This window comes from Pyxicephalus adspersus, chromosome 3 (assembly GCF_032062135.1).
Source record: "Pyxicephalus adspersus chromosome 3, UCB_Pads_2.0, whole genome shotgun sequence".
Taxonomy (NCBI): Eukaryota; Metazoa; Chordata; class Amphibia; order Anura; family Pyxicephalidae; genus Pyxicephalus; species Pyxicephalus adspersus.
This window is the reverse complement of record NC_092860.1, coordinates 79,703,264-79,718,486: the sequence shown is the minus strand read 5'-3', so window position 1 is coordinate 79,718,486 and position 15,223 is coordinate 79,703,264. Positions and strand designations below refer to the sequence as shown.

Here is a 15,223-nt window from a genome sequence, read left to right as displayed (position 1 = left end):
AGGCTGGTACTGTTCCCACTCGATTCAAATGAAATGATTTGGCCTTTATTATCAGTTTTGTGAAAGTTTTATCATTTTTTTATAAGCCTGATGCTTTTAGAAATGGTGCAATATATCGGTTTTGCAGAAAAAACAAGACCTTTATATCTCTAATCCACGAATAGGTTGCCATAAACAATGGCAGAGTTCTGAAGTCATGGGGTGGGGGTTTGGAATCACCAGATGAATAAGTCTGCCAGGATTTTCAATAAACTAAGTACATATGGTGGTGGTAGTGCTTGTCACTTCTAACATGCTACACATACTCTGCGATTCACCACTTTTGTAAGTTTACTGTAAATATTGTTTGCATGGAATTTTCCTGTTATTTGCCTCATCATTTGTGGTTTCTCCCTGCCCCAGTATTTTACATGGTCTTTTCCTTAGTATCTCCTGCATCCTACATCTCCATCCTCAACTGCTGTTTGCATTTTGTTTTTTCATGCCATGCCTGTAGCCCACCAATAATGTACACGCACTAGATATGATCGTTTGAACGATGCAGGAAGTGACGTACCGGATAAAGTGTACCACAGAACACTCCACGATCACTGAATGACCGTACACACAATAGATAGTGAATGATTGTCACACAGTCGGATCCGCCGGGACGGTTGTTTGTTTTCATGTTCGATGTCGGCCTGTCTTTGCTCACTTTTTTTTGTTAACGATTATCGGACAATCAATCGTTAGTCGTTTGTTTCCAATGATAATTATTGCACATGTGTACATAGCCTTACTCTTAAATATGTCTTTCTCTTCTTGTGTACAAGATCGATAAATTAGGGCTGGTTAGCATAAAATGCAAAAACCCTGTAAACAGAATACTTCCTTCTCTTACTTTTTGCTCTGCCCTTTTGTAAACCCTCTTTTGAAAAAATAAAAAAAAAGGCTTGCCTGCCTATTCAATAGTCATTGGGCTTCAATCAAGGCATTTTGCTTAGGCTGAGATGCCATTAGTGTTCTGTGGGGAAGCATTCCCCTTTTCTTTTTTCCTTCAGAGATCAGACTAACATTGTAAACTATGTGAGAGCTCCTCTCATACATGGCAGTCAGGTGCTGATGGCTGGAAGGATGGAAGTGGCTTACAGTCCTTGATCATTCTAGAAGATGGCAGCTATGATACAGGAAAACCTGTGGTGAGATGTCCATAGCAAAGAGAATTTCATAGGGGCTACTTGTAAAAGAAAGTAACAAAAGGGAGACCTATGGTTCAGGTCAGGCAAGAACATCTAAAAAGCATTAAAGGTCCTCTTTATAGTGGAAACATTTCTTGGAATAGAATCAACTATAGAATCGACTATAAATGCATTAAGGTCTGATATTGATTGACACATTGATATTGAGTGTAGAACCTTTATCAAGCTTGCAAGTATCTGACAGGTTTTTGAGACCTCAGAAAAAAATTTTGGCACATGGGCACATATAATTAATTGAGTTTGGTCAAGTGTAAATCCATGTGCATTCCGATCAATTTTCATTCAACACATAATCGATACTAAAGTTTAGATTGTGCATTAATTGCAGTGTATGGTTTGATATTTCTATAAACTGTCATAATGAACTTGGCAATTGATTAAAAAAATCTAATGGCCTCTTTGATTTGGCAGTACAAGGAACACTTGGAAGTGTAGAAACAAATAGGATTTGACTTTACTGGATGTGTTGAAGACAGAATATTTCTGGTTGGTTGCTGTGGGTTCCTGCTGTTTTTTAGCTCTCAATGAACCTGCATGTTTAGTTCAAAAATTTGTTCTAATTTTAATGCCTCTTCCCAGTTTTATAAAAGATATAAAAGAATTATTTTCTTCAGCCACAATGAAGTGTATTCCGGAATGTGACCTACTGTGCTTTCATTTCTCTTTCCCTTTTTAGGCTTGCTTCCTGTAATGAGGTTTTGTTCATTTTCATATTTGTGCCTAACCTAATATTCCCATGCTATTAGAGGAGTGGCTGTAAGACCGGATCTTCTGCTAAAATCATTCATGTGCATGACAATGGAATGAATTAAATATAAAATTGTGGCAATGGAAAGTGATTTTGGATACAACTAGGATTAAAACGTGTGTGTTGTGATCTTACTGTGTTAATTCACCCTTCCCTATCACTTGGACAAAGTGTTCTGCAATCCATAATTTTACAGTTGTCAGCAGAACAACATTCATTGTTAAATCTCCAAAAACTGAACACTGTTCCATGAACAACAACCAATAACCCTTAAATTGTAAATAAAAAAACAAAACAAAAATACACCTATTTTGCCTTTTTATAACCAAAAAGTAAAATAACATCTCCCTAATAAGAACCAGCAGAAAATTACATTACAAAAGTTTTAACATATCCTCTATTTTTTTTATATACATACATATTAACTCTCTTGCCAAACCTGACTGCTCCGGTTGAATGCAAAATGCAGCATATATGGCTCTTTATGCAATACAGTGCTATGGTAGGAATGGCTGGTAGGCTTTAGCATAATTTCCATGTAGGAAGAATTGGGGATAGTTCACAGGGAAAATTATGAAGTAGTGCTGCTTTGCAACTGCATGCTTGTATGCGCAACAACCTCCAATATTGCTGCCGTTTGGGCATTGGCCTCGGACAAAGCTACATGAATGTGAATAGACCCCTTTAACATTTACTTATTACCAGGAGACCTGATAAACTACCTCCACAAGGCTCTAAGTCAACAATAAAACTTGACAAATTCTAACCCTTCTTTCTAGTACAAAACATTTAGATTTGAGGTAGAGTTCCACTTAGCATTGGCTGGTAGAAAGTTATAGATGGGCAAGAGCCTGCAAGTATCTATATTTGTTCCTAAACTAATTCCTGTAGTGTCACAGATGAGGGATTTGAATGAGATTAAATAATCTCACCCTTCTGTTTTTAAGCTCTGCCTCCTGTTCACCTGTCGCATGCCAAACTTCAGTGGGCCATAGAGGGTTTTTTTTTCATTTCAAAGGTTCACAGCACAAGTTGTGTGTTCATCTATGGGAACGGCCCTCTAATATAAACAACCAGGAGGTCTCAGAAAAACATAGATAAATCCAGATTCTAGAGTCATTAGTGAGATCTGTGAATACATTTGCAGTAAAGCAATTAGAAATGTCAGAGGTGGCTTGTTTTAAATCCTATTACAAATCTGCAAATAATCTAATGCCCATTGTCTGGGAAATTGTGAATCTGGAAGCTGCAAATATTCAAAATGGATTTTATATAAATTTGCTAAATATTATTAGGGCCTGTTTTTTTATTGAAATAGGCCCTTCAATGGGTATTTGACAGTGAATGATCAAAGAAGCATTTTGCCATATAATAAACCCCCCTCCTAATTGTATTCAATAATGAAGTCAGCATGAATCTAGTTTGCTAGAGCTGCTGTAATGTTACATTGTTATTATCCAGCCTGTGGCAGATATGATGGCGGGATTCCACAAGTTCTGTTTACAGAGATGCTGAAAACATGCATCGTGTAATCTGCTCCTGCAGGTTTATAAATGAACTCTGATCACTTGCATCTGTAAAATGCATAGTTGTGGTTTAGCATATCACTGAGCTGGGTATTGTGATTTCCTATTCATTCAGTTTTTTTACCTAATAGAATTTTGTGTCTTAAACAGAAGTAAGAGTAATTTCATCTTTAGTGTGCTGTGTGTTTGGCAAGATGTGCAGACGTAAAGTAATTGAGGATTGAATGACTAATGGAAGATTCTGCTCTCTCTCTAGCAGTTCTGCATGATTAAATTGATTTTGTAGGGCAGCTGTGTATTAAAATGTTTGCTACTTGGTTGTAAATGTGTGTGTAAAAAGCAGCAATGAACATTTTGTCAATGGTCAGGTAACATTTGGCCTCGAACAAGTGGACAAGTAAAGTGTAGTGTATGTAGGTATTCTTTTGTCGTGTATTGAATCTGATGTGATTTAGTGAATACCCCTTCATATATAAGGGTGGTTCTGCTGTTGGTATCAATCAAAGATCGTTCCAGATTCATAGATGTAGTGAATGTAAAACCTAGCCTTGGCCTACATACCAAAGCAGAGAAGTTGACACATCAAGGGCACTGATTAATTCCTCAGTTACATTGTATAATTTTAGACTTCTGGCTTGCTACACCCAATTGCCAACTGTAGTTATGAAGAGATAATTGTTTAGTGACCCATGACTGCTGTCATACACACATTGTTCTGTTTAAAAGGCAACTTGTGTGAGTTATTGGGTGTGTACAAGCTGGATACCATTACCAAAGCTCACAGTTTCAGGCTGCTTTTTCTCAGGAATTATTCATATTAAAAGGTGTTCATGCATCTATTTAAGTAGTAAAGGCTTTATATGGTGGAGGGGTGAGTTTCTTTAAATGCAATTTTAGGAAAACTGTATTAGAATTAATAAAGAATTCCTGGAATGCTAGATCTGTAGATTTGGAGTATGGGCTGTTCCTTGCCCCAATCCAGTGTCTTCTTCTGCAGGCTGCCTTCACTTGGCTCCTTGTACTCCATTCTACAACACTCTACATTACATCATTGGCCCTTGAAACCCTTTGAGGTTTTCTGACAACTAGAGGCTATTTATGACCAAATCTGTTGTTTTATAGGTATATTCCATGGTTATTTTTGAAGTTTTTTCTCCATGTACTTTTTTAATAATGTAGTGATATTCAGGTTCAGTCACTAGTAGTGGAAATAAGCCACTACTAACTGGTCTGCCTGAAGCTAGGAATATATTGGTGTATGGGAGCACAACCCGGTTCACAATCCATATCTCGCTTTTGATTACCTGCATTACCTCTAAGCACCAATCAACCAGCACACCTGAAACTCTAATGCAGTCATTTTAACATGGAGGAATCCTTGAAAAAACTTTCAGCTCTTAGTGAACCCCTGACAATAACACCATGTTCCCCAGTTCACAGTGCATTAGGATGGTGGTCAGTACGAAAAAAGCCTCTTACATTGATGGCCAGTGAAAAATGTAACCCAAACAACCCCTGGAGGAACCTTGGTAGAGAAACACTTCTGTAATCCATCCGTTATCCATCCCTAACAACCAATCACTTCTACTATCATGTGGCAGCCATTACTGGTAACTGCTGTGATTGGTTATCAACCACAGAGGGGGTGCAATGCTTAAAGTGTGTTGGGTGACTCCTATATTGCATTTTTGTGGAATCATTTTGAAAAACCATATAGCCACATAGACCACATAGGGAATAAATTGTTTTCAATTGGTTGATAACAATAGTGTACTCTGATAAACTGTATATCAAGTGGATCTTTACATTTATAAAAAAAAAATATAAAATACATTTCCTAAAGTAATTTGACTTTTAGTTTACTGTTCTGTGTTTATTGCAGTGATTTCTGTTTCCACTTAATTAGATTACAGTAGTAGAAGTGAGCTGGTGCAGGGGTTGAAGACAGAATCTAGAAGTGGGAGATACAGTGGAAGTGTAGGGGAATCCTGTATTTACTGCTACTTATTGGTAACGGAATTCGGTGTTTTAGCATCAGCACTTGACTCTGCAGTATCACATTAATATATAACAAGAGGTGATGGTGTATAGACTAAACTGTATTTGCACTTTGGAATAGTTTGTTGAAATAATATGGTATAATAAGTACAATAAGGACTTTTAGTATTGATTTTCTTTCATCTTAAAGCTTCTGCCATTTATACCTAGCTTCTCCTTTCTATTGGCAATTCCCATCAATCTTTCTTGGTGGCTGTGTGGTAAAGTAATTCAAACAACTCTCTTGTGTAAGTGACCTAGCAAGTAGAATTTTCTTTAACTGTTAAATTGTGTACAGATTCTTGATTTGTTGCCCAAAATGAACATTTATGATTTCTGTGAGGTGGAAATCTGGCATCAATACATTTGCCCCCCCCCTGCTGTCATTTATTGATTCACCATTCCGAATTACAGAGCAACCTCTCGCCAGTCCTTCCTTTTCCATAGAACAAAGCTGTCTGTACAGCACTTGTTTGTTTTAAACCACAGTAAAATGAACAGTTACTTTATTATTATTATTATTATTATTATTATTAATAAACAGGATTTATATACTTTACAGAAATCAGATTTTTACATTTTTGTGCATGCAGCTTTCTCAAAGTCTTTATAATGCTATACACATTATAAAGTTATACACTCGAGTTAAAGCCTATTATACTACCACAAATTCAAAATACGTTTATCCCACCTCTCCCACGCTGCAGTATCTATGTATTTCTTACCTTATGAAGGCAGATATGTTTACCTAAATTCACCATCCAGGTCCCCTGACAATGCTGCTTCAGAGTACCGCTTATCCACCTCTACAGTGGCGCCCATAAGTAATAAAGTAAAGCCTTCGAAGATTTTAATAAAATGGAAAACCGCTCTATTATGTATCGCGATTATTTCAATATGCCACAACTGCCCAAAATTCATGAACATGTATAAAGACCAATAAACCAGGCCATGAACAGTATTGCTAGTGGATTATCACAATATACAGATCTTTCTTTACAACCCATTGCTCTCTTATTGGCATTTTTCATAATAGATATTGTTAATTTAGTAGTAACTCCCCCCACACCTCTTTGCCCTTAGACATTTGTTCATTATTTTAATTATACCATTATTATACTTCTTTTACTGTAATGTTTTAAGATCACTCCCTTGAATTATTTGAAGATGCATATACCATTTTTTTTTAAATCTTTTATTTCCAATAGAAGGCGTGGATAGAAGCCAAATTAAAGGTATTAGGGAGACTTAAAGTATTAATCAATGCAATTCAAGTTATTGAAATAGTAATATTAATGTTGTGGTCAACAGAAATTCACTTTCCATTTATGTAGTGAGAGAAAAAGTAAGGGGTACAAACAAATAAAAATCTAGGAGGGGTTTCAGCCCACGTCTACTTTTTTTTCGCTATTTGTATTTGTGTTCAGTTTTTCCAATATTCATGTAAACTGCATACCCTTTATATTCTGAAGGAGGTCAGACTTGCCTTTATATGTCTTTTTACTCTTTCAGTGCTAGATTTCATTTCATGGCCTTTTCTTCTTTTTTCACCATCTCCTCTGGGAGAAATGGTCCTTAAAAGTAAAAAAATTCAAGTGAAACATTTCTTGGTGTTTGACTTTATCTTTACCTGTGTGTTTCGTGGAAACCCAGTGAATCAGTCATTCAATTCTGCCTGTTTTTTTTTTTTTTTTTTTCACCATATAATCCCCAAATTGCACGCAATATGAAATTGGTGATTTTTTTTTTTTTAAATGCAGGAAATATAAGTACTTGACTTCGACTTGATATCAGCCTGTACCAGCCATTGTATTGCAGAGCTTAGCGTGACAAAATTTAAAGTAGCACAAGGAACCAATCAGTTTATAGAGTATACTAATAGAGAAGATAGCAAGACAAAAATGTAGTATTCTGAATGTTACACATACAATGTCTGCTATATACAATGTCTGCTATATACAGGAAAGGTGCACTAGTATTGACTAGCACATTAGCTAATAGGCACAAACTTGTTGTGTACATAGCAGCAATCCAAAATGTATACTACTTACTATTCAAAATACCATACAGTAAACATGGCAAGTACCTTAACATTCTCTCTTCACTCCCTCAGGTGCAACACAAATACATAATAGTACACACTGAAAGCACAGCCTACACAGAATCCTGTACTTTCGATTGATATTAACCAACTCAATAGGCAAGTCTGTATGTAAAATTGTTTGGAAACCAAGTTTGACTTCAGATTTTATAATTTAATTGGATCATGTTCAATTTCATTGAACAGGTCAAATAAAATATTTTTGTCATTTGTACTGAGCGCACCAGGGGTGTCAAAATTAAACTGCCTGAACAGAGCTACAAAACCTTTGGCAATGTTTGAAATGCTGTCCATCTGTTGTTGGAACTCGACTTTATTTGTGTGTGTGTGTGTGTGTGTGTGTGTGTGTATATATATATATATATATATATATATATAATATATTTTATTTGTTTATTTTTTTTAAAGGCAATTGAAGAATTTCTTGCTGAGTTAAAGAACCGGGAACAACCACAAGTGGTTACGGTACCCCCAGACACTGCTGTGAAATTTTTAATGGCTCGGAAGTTTGATGTTTCTAGAGCAATTGATTTGTTTCAAGCTTACAGAGTAAGTATGAATTTTTCTCACAGTGCTAACATACCTTTATTACTTTTGGCATAGAATGCACAATTCAATAGTCAGTAAAGTTACTTTAAATAAATATGACCCATCTCAAAAGATTCTAAGAGAGGGAGGTGAGTTCTTTTTACCTCCCTGTTGTGTTCTCTAAAGAAATCCTTCTTCTGACAAGTTTTGGCAACAGTAGAGCCTCAATGTTGACATCATTCCTAGTCTTTAAATGATTCCCTCTGGATATATGTATACTGTGATCAGTCTTTTGCCCAAATCTCAGTTAATTCCCTTTCTTTATTTCGCCAAGCTCCCCTGTGATTCAGTTTTCAAATAATAAAACTTTAGTGCACACTATAGGGTCCAACATGTGTTTGTTAATAAACATGACTAAATGTAGACTTTGTCAGCAGTCAACTTGCATCTACAGCCTGGGCCTAGGACCCAGGAAGCATTCAATAGATGTTGTTTTGTTTTTGTAGTTTATACCAATCTGGCAATTTAGATGGACACTTACTTGCAATCTCAGTCTGAAAACAATTCATGGAAGGCTAAATTACATGGTTTAAGACCATACAGAAATCTTTTAAATTATACAAACAGGCTACATTCACAGCTCCTTTTAATGCCTAGTCACAGTGTGAGGCTTTTTACATGCATTGATTGGAATGTATGGCATTCCAATGAAAAGGTACTTTTACTGACAAATGCATCAAATATGCATTTACCACACTGTAGAAATATGTAGAGTATAATGTAGCAAAAAATCTATTCTGTCATTATATGATGGAAATGTTTGTGTGCTTAGAGGATCTGCAGGTAGAGGAGTGAATTTGTTCCAAAAAACAGTCTTTGTTGTGCTCTATGTTGTTTCACAGCACAATCAATGGAGAGATCCAGGACAGCTAGTTTTATTGCTTTATTACTGTTATGAGTATGTTGTAAGTACCGTATTTTTCGGACCATAAGACGCACTTTTTTTCCCCCTAAAGTGGGGGGAAAATCAGGGTGCGTCTTATGGTCCGAATGCATATTTTTTTACTTACCTGTATCCCCGCCGGTCCCCGCAGCCAGTGTCCTCTTCCTGTGTCCCAGCGTGCGGCACTTGTGCCCGCCCACGAAGGCGGCGCCGATTGATTTCATGAATGCCGATCGGCACCGCCTTCATGGGCGGGCACAAGTGCCACACGCTGGATCTCAGGGAAACACAGAGGAGGAACACAGACAGAGGCAGATAGCAGCCAATGTCTGTGTTCCTCCTCTGTGTTCCAGCGTGCGGCACTTGTGCCCGCCCACGAAGGCGGCGCCGATTGGTTTGATGAATGCCGATCGGCGCCGCCTTCATGGGCGGGCACAAGTGCCGCACGCTGGGTCTCAGGGAAACACAGAGGAGGAACACAGACAGAGGCAGATAGCAGCCAATGTCTGTGTTCCTCCTCTGTGTTTCCCTGTCTTCCAGCGTGCGGCACTTGTGCCCGCCCACGAAGGCGGCGCCGATTGATTTCATGAATGCCGATCGGCGCCGCCTTCATGGGCGGGCACAAGTGCCACACGCTGGATCTCAGGGAAACACAGAGGAGGAACACAGACAGAGGCAGATAGCAGCCAATGTCTGTGTTCCTCCTCTGTAGGAGGCTGCTATCTGCCTCTGTCTGTGTTCCTCCTCTGTGTTTCCCTGTCTTCCAGCGTGCGGCACTTGTGCCCGCCCACGAAGGCGGCGCCGATTGATTTGATGAATGCCGATCGGCACCGCCTTCATGGGCGGGCACAAGTGCCGCACGCTGGATCTCAGGGGAAATCAAATGAATTTTTTTTTTCTTGTTTTCCCGTGCGGAAAACCTGGTGCGTCTTATAGTCCGGAGCGTCTAATGGTCCGAAAAATACGGTATTTTCATTGTAGTAGTTTAGCAGCCTCTGCGTAGTGGCTTCCCCTTTTCAGGATGCAACTATTATTTAATTATTCAGTGTAGCTTTGTAAATTGCATGGAATTACAAATATTTGGTAGGTACTGCAGTCTTGGCTGCATTTTAACACTTCAACAGAACATGGTATTGAATATATAAACTTGTCAATAATATTTATTTTCTTTATATAACAGAACACAAGACTTAAAGAAGGAATCTACAATATTAACCCAGATGAAGAACCTTTACGCTCTGAGTTATTGAGTGGTAAATTTACGGTTTTGGTAAGTGTTATTATTTTTTTTTTTTATAGTAGGCTATTTAAACACTGTAAAAAGGCCAACTAAACAGGCTTGCAGATTCTGCTCTAGTTTTCCAGTTCTACAAAATTTTTACAATGCTGGTGTACAGATTTTATCAATATCCTAATTTGAATGTCTTTGTTCTGAGAGCTCACTCATCGGGATTTCACAGGCAGAAATCCATGTGCCTGTGTCAATAAATCTCTGCATGTTGCATGTTTTTTTTTTTACAAAAAAAAATCCCCTATTCTAAAGTGTTCCACACAGGCTTCTCCTCACTACACTGTCTGCTTCCTGACTGAAAAAAATCCAGTGCTGGCTGCACATGGTCATTTATTTTCCATCCTTTGACTTGAATGAGCGGTATCTGTACTACAGGAACGTCTTTTTTTTTTTTTTTTTTTTTTTTTTTTTTTTTTAAACTGGATTTCCTGCAGACCTCTCCACTGATGGCTGACAGCCACCTATGCTAAGTACATGCTAAGTACACGCCTGTGGAAGTGAGTGGTTGACAGCTGCGTGTACAGGTACACATGTACTTTTAATTTATTTCTCCCTTGTCCATGGTTACTAGTATTCCAGTTGTGATTCTTTAAATCTTCCTGCAACTCCAACATTTCTTTTCTTACTTAAAGGAAAGTATACATGATTTGTTTTTGTGTGTTCATAAATTTATCTGTGTTGTAGTGCTTTGGAATGTAGTAAAAACTTTAAATTTGATAACCCACATGTGAATTGTATGTTGTGACTTGTGAACATTCGCATAGCCTAAAGCAATGTTCTCGTATGAACAGTGTTCTTGTTTATTCCCAGTGTAATAGTTATATTTGTGCTTCTCAATTACAGCCCGGAAGAGATGCAAATGGAGCAGCTTTAGCCCTGTTTACTGCTCGGCTTCATCGGCCGGATGTCACCACGCATAAGGCTGTTCTACAGGCTATTATATATCAGCTGGATAAAGCAATTGAGAGGTAATTCTATTGATGAGCAGTAAACCAGCCTCTTCCTTCCCATCAGAAAAATCCGATCTGGATGGTAGACATGATTGTTAGACACAAGCACATTTCTTAAATCTCTTTTATGAACCAAGTTGAAGATGGCTTTTATCCAAATGTTCTATTGAAGTGTACTTTTCTAATGTTTTTATGTTTGGGACATTATTGGTTTTTCACTGAACAGAACTATAGCTGTGGGATTATTTACTGGATGTTTTCTTCCAAAGTCATTGATTTTTTTGTCATTGCTTTGATTTCATATTGTACCCTTGAAAAGCTCCTAACAGACCATTGTTCCAATAGTGAAGTGGAAATGTATGCTGTAATTTTTTTGGGATGCAAGGGAAATTTTTTCTAAATAATGTTAAAACAATTTTTGTATTCTATTCTTCTTTTTTTTTTTTTAATTTTACCTGAAAGTGAATTCACTGCAGATCTTGTAACATTCCTAAAAAAGTACCAACATATCACTGTTTATACACCACCTAGGATCCATATTAGATTGGATAATGGTCTTTGTTTAAGGAAAACTGATTTATACTTGCATAGGTTGGCTGAAGTTTAATTTTTCTAATGTAATATATTTGTTTCCAAGGGCGGAGACTCAGCGCAATGGGCTCATATTCATCTATGATATGATTAATTCCACCTATGGAAATTTTGACTATGAACTGTGCGTGAAGATTTTGAACCTTCTAAAGGTTGGTTGTGTTTTTTTTTTTTTTTTTTTTCATAAGGGGTTTGCAAGGATTATAATTGGTGGACTGTAGGGTAAGGGTCTATTTAAACAAAGAATTCATTTTCAGTCAGGTAACCATAAACTGACCACTAAACTTTAAATAAAAAAAACAAAAAAAAACTATATCTTGTTTTCCAGTGGCCTGTGCTTTCCTTTGCTGTCTGAAGCTCTTAACTTGTGGGCAGGCAACTTTGCATTCCCTTATAATGCAGGACTACTGGTCCTGCATTATTTGGGATGATATCGGTGTCTGCCGCATAGGGGACTAAAAAAATGGGTTTTGAGTGCTTTTTTAAATGAGCAGAAAGTAGGAGAATGCACAATAGGATGAGGAAGACCATTCCAGAGAGTTGGGGCAGCTCTAGAGAAGTCTTGTATCCGTGCGTGTGATGAGGTTTTGAGTGAGGAAGTCATTAGTAGGTCATTGGAGGAGCAGTGAGAGCAACTGGGGGAGTATTTTTTTACCAGGTCAGAAAGGTAAGTGGGGCAATAACTGTGGAGGGATTTGAAGGTAAAGCACAGGAGCTTGAATTTGATTCTAAGGTGAAATGGAAGCCAGTGTTGAGATCTGCAAAGAGATGCAGCGGAAGAGGACCGGTGGAAAGGATGGATGAGTCTGGCTGCAGCATTCATAATAGATTGTAGAGGAGAGAGTCGGGTTAGTGGAATACCAGAGAGGAGGAGGTTACAGTAGTCCAAACGAGAGATAAGAGCATGTACAAGGAGTTTGGTGGTCTCAGGGGACAGGTAGGGGTGGATTTTGGAGGTGTTGCGTAGGTGAAACTGACAGGACCTGGAAATGATCTGAATATGCGGGGTAAATGAGAGGGCAGTCAAAGGTGACACCAAGACAACGTCCCTGAAGGGAGGGCCGAATAACAGTGTTGTTAACAGTTAGATATATGTCAAGAGGAGATTTGGAATTTGAGGGGGGGATGATGATGAGTTCTGTTTTATCCAGGTTGAGTTTCAAAAATCGGTCAGACATCCAGGATGAGATGGCTGACAGGCAGCATGAGACCTTATCCAGGACTGAGAGAGACAAGTCAGGGGTGGACAGATAGATTTCAGTGTCATCAGCATACAGATGGTACTGTAAGCCAAAAGACTACTGCGTGAGGAGGTGTACAGAAAAAAGAGAACCGGTCCAAGGACTGACCCTTGGGGATCACCCAACAGGGAGGAGAGTGGGTGAGGAGGAGTTACCATTGAAAGAAACTTGAAAGGAGCGGTCAGACAGATAGGAAGCAAACCAGGAGAGAGCAGTGTCACTGATACAAATGGAGTGCATGATTTGTATTAGAAGGGGGTGATCAACAGTGTCAAAAGCAGAGGAAAAATCAAGGAGATGGAGCAGGGAAAAGTTTCCTTGTGACTTAGCTCTGATGAGGTCATTGGCCACTTTAGTAAGGGCTGTTTCAGTGGAATGGGCAGCTCTAAAACCATACTGGAGGGGTCAAGGAGAGAGTTGGTGCTCAGGTAATCAGTGAGTCTTTTGTACACAAGGCGTTCAAGAAGTTTGGAGACATATGGGAGAAGGGAGATAGGACGGTAGTTAGGGTAGGGAGGGGTCCAGCCACTGGCCAGCAAGTGGCAATAAAGATCATCAATAAGAAACGAGTGCTGCACATTTCCAACATTTTCATATGTGTTGGTATTTTGGTTAATGTAAAACAGCAAGCTTATTTACAGAAAACTTCTGTATTCATCTGATTTGTATTTTCTAAATATTTACTGCACTGTATAACTTGCAGGATACATTTGTCTTTTTATTTTATTTTTTAATCAATCAATACTAGCTCAATCCTTGAGAAAGAATACATAAAGGCTACAAATGTCATACGGAACAGGAGCAGTAATTCTGTTCATGATGATTTAATTTTGAGTTAAATAAAGGCCCTGTTTGGCCCATGTGTGGACAGCCATTATTTTAGATGCTCTTTCCTCGGCCACATGACAATACTTAGCTTGGATGATTGGCTAAAAATTCGCCAATGGGAAAGAGTCACATGTCCACCATACCTAGACAGTTCAGGTATTTTACAAGCCATCTGCATTAGACCATTTACTTTTCCTATATAGACTAATAGATGGGTTTATTTTAAACACAAATTGGGTGTGGTAGTCACAGGTTTGCTATGCAAAATATGACATTACCCAGAAGTGTTGAAGAATTGATTTGCATAGAAATATTATGAAAGTATCAGGACTAAGAGTGTTGTATATGTTTTATATACTTGTTGAAACAGACATTTTTCTTATTTCTACCTAGGGTGCTTTTCCTGCACGGTTAAAATGTGTTTTTATTGTATCCTCTCCTCTTTGGTTTCGAGCTCCATTTGCTGTCTTGCGTCTTTTTGTCAGAGAGAAGCTACGAGAAAGGGTAAAATATTTATTTTTTGTCTTGTGTACAATAAATAATTTACCTTATACCATAAAAGCAAATTTGGTTGCAGTTTAAAAAATGTTTAATCAAAAAGGTTTATGTATGTCAGTGAAATCTCTGGGGTATTTTTTTTTCTTTCCCCATCTTTATAAACCGTTACTTTTTTTTTCATGATTCTTTATCTTGTGTATTAGGCTTAGTCAACATGGACATTTTCGCCAGCATTTACCCTGAGGGTTTAAAAGCCCATGTTTAAAATTCCCATGCATCCCAATGAGCTAATGTACAACAGGACGTTTCCTTGAGCGCTATCTATAACGCTCCTTGCAACGTTTTACCAAGTTTACAAGTTACCGCAGGAAAATGTGGGTAAACGCCTCTATTTCAGTAGGGACGTTTTTCCTTTGTTTATAAGCGCTGGAAAATGCGGCATAGATGTTTTTCAGTGGTTTAAAGTCAAGTTTTAAAAAACGCTAGTGTATAAAAATGCATATAAACGTGGTAGGAACGGTTACTTGCGTTTTTAAAACTGTCCGTCTAGACCCAGCCTTAAAGAGAACTAAACTTTCAAATTAAAAAGTTGCAAGCAGACAGATTGTTTATTGCGGAAGAAACAGGCTCTTCTGCTATGTACACTGAGCTGCACATACACAGTGCAATGAATGATTCTTGCTGCCAGGAATAAATCAGTGGG

General features: G+C 38.0%; 1 protein-coding gene across 2 annotated transcripts in view; it reads left to right on the top strand.

Moving 5' to 3' along the window:
* LOC140326620 (tyrosine-protein phosphatase non-receptor type 9-like) overlaps window positions 1-15,223 on the top strand; it is a 30,406-nt gene that overhangs the window by 2,967 nt on the left and 12,216 nt on the right. For both annotated transcript variants that reach the window (XM_072405389.1, XM_072405388.1), the window contains exons 2-6: window positions 8,059-8,199; window positions 10,302-10,391; window positions 11,256-11,380; window positions 12,000-12,105; window positions 14,416-14,526. In XM_072405389.1, the coding sequence (XP_072261490.1) occupies window positions 8,059-8,199; window positions 10,302-10,391; window positions 11,256-11,380; window positions 12,000-12,105; window positions 14,416-14,526 (573 nt within the window). The remainder of the gene's footprint in view (window positions 1-8,058; window positions 8,200-10,301; window positions 10,392-11,255; window positions 11,381-11,999; window positions 12,106-14,415; window positions 14,527-15,223) is intronic.